The 7,716-nt window shown below is 42.1% G+C and overlaps 1 protein-coding gene across 1 annotated transcript; it reads right to left on the minus strand.

The window, feature by feature from the left end:
• Positions 1-4,951: 4,951 nt before the first annotated feature.
• On the minus strand, positions 4,952-5,972 carry LOC105554987 (olfactory receptor 8B8). Its single transcript, XM_012001661.1, has one exon. The coding sequence runs from the start codon at positions 5,909-5,911 to the stop codon at positions 4,970-4,972; it is 942 nt and encodes a 313-aa protein (XP_011857051.1). The 5' UTR covers positions 5,912-5,972; the 3' UTR covers positions 4,952-4,969.
• Between the last annotated feature and the right edge of the window lie 1,744 nt (positions 5,973-7,716).

Genomic DNA, 7,716 nt, shown 5'->3' on the forward strand with positions numbered 1-7,716 from the left:
TTTTTTTTAAAGGAAGATTTGTTCTGAGAAAGCAGTATCGTACCCTGCAAAGACAGCAAAAATGAATCAGGCTATGGTCTTGGTGGCTTTTTTCTAAGTATATTCATCTTTTCAAGGCGAGTGTTCAGGCAAGTATTCTGGGGAAAATGAGAGCTCCATGCGTGAATGATTCATTTTCTCATCATGTAAATTTTTCTTCAATGTGTTACCTCTGGGATATCAGTTTAAATGGAGAGTACAAAATGAATGCTCAATTGTTGGTATTTTATAAAATCCTTCAAAGCCCTATGTTCAATTGAATAAAGATTTAGAGCTTAAGTTACCTATTTTATATTATGCTACACATTTTACCATATAAAGGGGTGGAAAGTTGAGGTTTACAAAACTAAGGGAGGGTCTACTTTCTACTACAGCCACCAGGTGACATGAGTGTAAAGTTGGGGATCTTGAGTGAACAGGAAGCATGTGATCAGGGGACCGGGGTGACGGGCATATGTTCATCAATGTGGTGGAAGAAAGGAATGAGTTGCCAGAAGGATGAAAACAGGAAAGCCCCTTTCGTAAGGCAGCTTCTAAAACTGCTAGACACTCCATTCTTGTATCCAATAAATATTTGCTAAATTCCTACTCTATATATGCCAGACACTGTGCTAGGTATGGGGGATATAGCAAAACAGACACTGATGACCCTGCCTGTACAACAGTCAGAGTGTAATTTGTGGTGGGAGTACATATGGAAAAGTAAGCAAGTAACAGTCCCACACTGTCCAGCACTTACTAGGTGATGTGCCATGTGCTGTGAAAGCACAGAGAAGCGGCACTGAAACCCAAGAGGAAGAATGGAGAAGATATTCCAGAAAGAGACCTCGTATTCATACATTACCACAAAGGCCAAGGGTGTCTGCCCTTCCTCAGATTAAACCGGTAACCAGAAATATGGTCAAGCCAAGAAAAAGCCGTTTAAGAAATAAGGCAAGTTTATTGGAAGGAAATGTAGAAGGAAAAAAACATTTTCAACGTTGCCCTGTTTTCTTTATCGATCCACATACCACAAGTAGCTGATGAAATAAAGTAATGGGAAAAAAGATGTAAAAAGGAAGAGACAATAATATAAACACTACCATCACCAAAACTAAAAGTAACACATCCCTATGAGCAGTGCCCCGGCTAGGACAGAACCTGGCCAAGAGTAGATTTTCCAGATACGCTTATTCTGGTAAAGAAAGTGCACATTGAATTAAACTTTCAAGAGGATTTTTGCAACCAAATTCAAGAATCTTGTGCAATTCAGTCAGTCTCTGTCTAGGAATATATCCAAAGTATGGGGAAAACCCAAAGAATTGCTGAATACGTGTGTTAAACAAGTATTATTTATAATTTGGAAAAATGGAAATGACCCAATGTACAGTAGTAGAAAACTGTTAATTACATATAATACATCCATATGATGGAAGTTTGTGCAGTCATGAAAATTGAATTGGAGGCAACAGATCAGAACAAACAAATTCTTGCTGTGGGCTATGTCTTTCTTGGGGTGTACACTTTTGCAGACAGAGCTAAAGCTCCCTTGTTTTCACATCATTACTTTCTCTCCCCCGCTTTTTTCCTAACCACAACCCTTCATATACACTTTTAGGCTTTTCTCTCCATTTATTTATCTTAGTAACAAACCCTAATTCATTCCTCTTCTAATTAATTTTCATAGTGGATATATTTCAAAGCAGGTTGTCATGACTTTGGAAACAAATAAAAAAATTGTGTGTATGTATGTGCAGGCACACACAACTTGTACATGCAGTGGCTATGTAAAAATATACAGCTAACAGGCAACTATGATAACCCCTAGAAAAGAAGAGGACTGGATGACAAGAAAACTGAAGTAAAAGGAGGCTTCCTTTCACTGATTATTCTTTGGTACTAGTTTTAAATTAGTACCAAGACATAAACATTGTCTTAGTCTGTTTAATCCACTATAACAAAACCACACACCAGGTGGCTTTTAAACAACAGGAATTTATTTCTCATGTCTCCAGAGGCTGCAAAGTCCAAGATTAAGGCAGCAGCAGATTCCGTGTCTGGCAAGAGCCCACTTTCTGCCTCATAGACAGAGCCTTCTTGTTTTGTTCTTACATGGTAGAAGAGGTGGGGGAGGTCTCTCTCAGGCCTTTTTGTTGTTGTTGTTGTTGTTTGTTTTTTTTGTGTGCTGGGATTATAGGTGTGAGCCACCACGCCCAGCCTCAGGCCTCTTTTATAAGGACACTAACCTCATTCATGAGGGCCCCACCCTCATTACCTAATCACCTCCCAAAGGCCCCACCTCCTTTCAACATCCGTCATTTCAAAATCTGAAATCAAAGAAATCTACTATTTATAATCTTGTTAAACCGAAAAGCAACTCTACCTTCCTTTATACAGTACCATTAGGCTGTGGGCTTACAAACCTGAGCCATATCACTTCTCCCACCCTTTATTGGAAGGTGCAGCAGTCAGGGTTTCTGCAAAAATCAGATGATCCACACAAAAACAGTCATTGAAAATACAACAGAGAAACTATTTGCATTCGTTTAAGCAAAAGTGGCTGAGAGAAACCACAAAGGGATGGTCAAGCTCTCTGGGTTAGCAACAGCAAGGAGACATTTTCACTCCTTGGCATGAAGGAGTGACACATGTGCTCAGCCTATAGCAAATGTATGATCTGGTCAATATATAAATAAACACATCTTGTAAATGGAAAGTAGAAATAATCTGATAGAATATGATCATTTTCATATAAGCAAGCATAGGTCCAGAAAAATGAAGCAATTGTGCCAAGGTCACATAATAAATTAGTGCAAGCGCTGATATGAAAAGGAAAAGGATCTGGCAGGGATAGAAACAAATTTACCGAGAATCTGGCATTTAATTATCTTAATACCTCTGAGAAAAACTTTTTTAAAGATGAAGAAATTGATGCTCAGAGACATCATGTAATGCTTAAGGTAACATAGCTGGTGAGGAGAAGCTCAGGTTCAAATTTGATTCTACCATCCAGTTCTCTGGGCTCTGCTCTTCTTGAGTCTTTATGCTGCTCTGCCCCTGTCATCCCATAGCCAGCTAAATTCTGTGTTGTTTATCTAGTCCATGCTGTCCAAGACTCAATCCTCTCATTCTTTTGAATTCACCCTTATTAATCTGCACTATCACAAAGAGCAATACTATACATCCATCCAAACTTTACTCTTTCTAAATAGAAGAGAATCTTCCTAAAGGGAGACTCATAAGTCAACACATTTTCACAGCATTTCACATATCATTGTTTTACAAAGAAATCTACTATTTATAATCTTGTTAAACCGAAAAGCAACTCTACCTTCCTTTATACAGTACCATTAGGCTGTGGGCTTACAAACCTGAGCCATATCACTTCTGCCACCCTTTATTGGAAGGTGCAGCAGTCAGGGTTTTTGCAAAAATCAGATGATCCACACAAAAACAGTCATTGAAAATACAACAGAGAAACTATTTGCATTCGTTTAAGCAAAAGTGGCTGAGAGAAACCACAAAGGGATAGTCAAGCTCTCTGGGTTAGCAACAGCAAGGAGACATTATCACTCCTTGGCATGAAGAGACGAGGGAGGGAGCAGTTATTATAATCCAGTAAGAAATTGGGCATTCAGTTACTGCCACTGTAGCCCAGCTGGGAGGAAGTCAGGGAAATAAATATCATAATATCACACTCCTACCCTTTGATGTCCTCTGCTGATGTTGCCATTGGTCTAACCCAACTGAAACCAGAGGGCAAGGAGACCGGTTAGGGAGTATCTCCCAGGATTCGGCATGAGGCACCAAGGCGCAGAAAGTTGATCTATGAAACCATGCAAAAAATACCCCACATGGTTTCTGCTGCATGCAGCATTATACCATTTGGTGGTCATTCCCTCCACTGACTGATTGCTGTGTGGGTCTCACCTGACTACTGACTTGTAACACAAGGCTCTCTGTGGTTCTGAAATATTCTCCAGATCCATAACTGACCACCTGAGGCTGTGGACTTCTCCATCTTGAGATTTTGTTTTTTTGTTATTGTTTTGAGATGGAGTCTTGCTTGGTTGCCCCAGGCTGGAGTGCAGTGGCATGATCTTGGCTTGCTGCAACCTCCACCTCCTGGGTTCAAGAGACTTTCCTCCCTCAGCCTGCTGTGTAGCTGAGATTACATGCATGCGCCACTGTACCTGGTCCCTACCTTGACTTTTGAAAACAGGGAAATGCTTGTATGTGATTGTATGTGAAATAATTCCCAAATTCTGTTCTTCATAACCTTGATATTTTCTATAAGTTCTTCCACCCAGCATCACTAAAACCCTTCAAGTCCAAGTCCCTGAAGGTCCACCCCACTGTCTTAAGAGGTATCATGCATGCTGCTCTCTGGGTCCTAACACACTTCCCCTGCACCTTCTGCAAAATGCTTCAAGAATTTCCCTGGTCAGTTGGCCAAGGCCATCTCAACAAAAAATTCTGTATACTCCCTACCTACTTGCAAAAGTGTGACATTTAAAATTAGCCTTTGAAAAGTTGCATGTAATTTCTGAGGACAGAATCAGATTTTAACATCCTAGGCCAGCTCACATTTGAAATGAAATCTTCCAGAGGCTGAGGGAGGAAGAAAGTAAGCCATAATGAAAAGCAGCCAGTACTGGAAATAAAGAGCCTGGATTTTAGTCACAGTTCCACTACTGAGCAGCTGAGCGACCTCGGGGAAGTTACCTAAGCCTGAGTCTATCCTCAGAAATAGCGGGCAACTGAGTGAAATGATCTTCAAGACTTACTGTGCGAGTATTCAATGCTCTTAAGAATATTTGTAAATTAAAGAACCCTTAAAATGGGGATGATGAACCTGTTTGAGGAAAAATTATATTTCTTCCATGTAACCAATGGAATCCAAATCACTTATGGGAGAAACAGTGTTTCTTTCTTGAGCATTGCCCTTTTCTCAGGAGAACGCATTTTTGTTCAAGATTTTCTTTAGAGCAACTTTGACGTCCTTATTCCTCAGGCTATAAATTAATGGGTTGAGCATGGGCACCAGAGTGGTATAGAACAGGGAAGACACCTTGCCCTGGTTCATAGGTAAAATAGAAGAGGGTTTGAGATACATGAATGCTCCTGACCCAAAGAACAGAGAAACTGCAATTATGTGGGAGCTGCAGGTGCTAAAGGCTTTGGACCTGCCCTCCGTGGAACGAATGTGGAGGATGCTGGAGAGAATGAGAGCATAGGAAATGAAGATGGTGACTGTGGGCACACCAATATCGATGCCCACAACAACAAACACTACCAGCTCATTCACATAGGTGCTGGTGCAAGCACGCTCGAGAAGGGGAAGGATGTCACACATGTAGTGGTTGACAAGGTTATTGGCACAGAAGGTCACACCCATCATGCACGCTGTGTGGGCCATGGCCCCAGCAAACCCCATCCCATAGACACCCAGCAAAAGGAGCAAACACACCTGGGGAGACATGGTGATCGTGTATAACAGTGGGTTACAGATGGCCACGTAGCGGTCATATGCCATCGCTGACAGGATGAAGGACTCAGAGACAACAAAGAAAAGAAAGAAGAAGAGCTGAGTCATACACCCAGCATAGGAGATGCTGTTCTTCTTCGAGACAAAACTCATCAGCATTTTGGGAGTGATAACACTGGAATAGCAGAAATCTATGAAGGACAAGTTATAGAGGAAGAAGTACATAGGGGTGTGCAGGTGAGAGTTGAGCCCTATCAGGGTTATCAAGCCCAGGTTCCCCACCACAGTGACCACATAGAAGCCTAGAAACAGGAAGAAGAGGGGGATCTGGACTCCCGGTTGGTCGGTTAAGCCTGCGAGGATAAACTCTGTCAGGAAGGAGGAATTCTTGGCAGCCATTTTCATTTAAGGCATTCTGTGGGGACAAGGGAAAAAGTTGTTTAGAGAGAGAGAGAGACCACTGCTGCCCTCCCAGTCACCCTTCTTTCTTTCTTGAGAATAGGAGGCACACAGAGAGATTTTGAACTTCAGCAGAGGGGGCTTTGCTGCGGCTCCCTCTGGAGTACACCCGCCTCCATGGCCAGGGCAGGTGCTGCCGGGAAGGCCTCCCGTCTTTACTTTGATCCCTTTGTTGCGTCCTTTCAACTCCAGTTTCTACTTAAGTTTACAGACACTGGGACCAATCTCCAGGAAGAGTCCTCGCAGAGGCCGGACCCAGTCCACCTGTGCCTGGAGACTTAGGGTTAGGGTCATCCTGGACAGAGCAGAAGGGTGGAGCGGTCTTCCCCAGGACTTTAGTACCTGACACTGGGGACTCAGGAAAAGTTCGGACTGCTCATCCAGATTCAGCCACTCACCCTCTTCAGCCCAGAGCTTCAGTGATGTACCTTTTGGTCCAGCTCTTATCTTCACTTGTTCAGGCAGATTGGCTGCGGAGATACCACAGATGAAAGACTAAGCACCAGCCCGCTATGCCCTATCCCGATGGCAGCACTGGAGCCTCGGCTGCCTCAGAACTCTTTCTGAGCTACAGAACATGGCATCTGATGGAGACTGTGCCCTGAGGCCTTTCTCTAGCTTGCAGAAAGGTGATAGCATCCTTACCATTATCAGTGACAGCTGATGACAGGAGACTGAGCAGTTTTATTTTGAGTTTGGAGATCTGGGGAACTGATTAGAAGTAAAACAGCAGAAGTTCACCTGGGATCACAGCCCGAAATATAACAAAGTTGTGCTCATACCCTTGATAATATTTGAATGGGCTTTTAGAAACATGCAAATATTTGCTCAATTAACATTTACTCGGAAATACACAAAGCGTTGTGCAAAAACAATAATTTACCATTTATTGCGCACTTAATGTATGCCCAATGCTTTTTTCATCCTAGCATTATGCACTGACCTTAGCATGCCAGGATCCAATACCATTTTTCATATAATGCTTCATTTTAATTCTACCCCAAATTCTATGAGCTGGGTTTTATCACCCTCATTTTAGAGATGAAGTAACTCCCTAAATGTTAAATTACAAGGCCATATTATAACTAGGTCCATCTTACTTCAGATTTGGTGCTCTTAATAACTGAGTTTAATACCTCCCTGTAGAAGATAATGAAGTATGTAAAGCCCAGTTCTTGCCTTCAAGGCTCTGACCATGTCTTGAAAAAGATGCTAGAACACACATAACTAAGCAAAAGCATGCGATAACATCCAGAAAAGGTAAAAACAAAATGCTAGGCCACTCTGGTAGAAGACATTCAACCTATCACTTATATTTCAGTTCACTGCTGAGCTGCACAACCCAGTCCAGAAAACAAACCAACCTGTGTTTTCTTGAAATTTGAGCTTTCCAGTAAAAATCAATCTCCATTGGTTAAGAAGAGTTTTTTTCCAAAATTGCTAACTTATTGGGATTCCCCTAGATGGCCCCTGTCCTCTATCGTTGCTCTTTCCAGTCTTATTTTCAGCTTTCCTCAGGCTCCCATCCCCTCATCGTGAGCCTGAAGGCCTTGTAGTTTGATTCTCCTTCTTCCCATGGGATATTTGCTTTCTTGTTTTGCTTGCTTTGCTCTTTTCATAACTTCCCTCTCTCATTACAAAAGTCATCCCTTCTGTGTCCCAGCCTCTCAGAGCCTTGCCTGAGCTCAGTGACAGCTAATTATCATTCTTGGAGCCCCATACATTTGAATCAATATTTAAAAATCATCTGA

The sequence above is a fragment of the Mandrillus leucophaeus genome, unplaced genomic scaffold (genome assembly GCF_000951045.1).
Source record: "Mandrillus leucophaeus isolate KB7577 unplaced genomic scaffold, Mleu.le_1.0 Scaffold669, whole genome shotgun sequence".
Lineage (NCBI taxonomy): Eukaryota > Metazoa > Chordata > Mammalia > Primates > Cercopithecidae > Mandrillus > Mandrillus leucophaeus.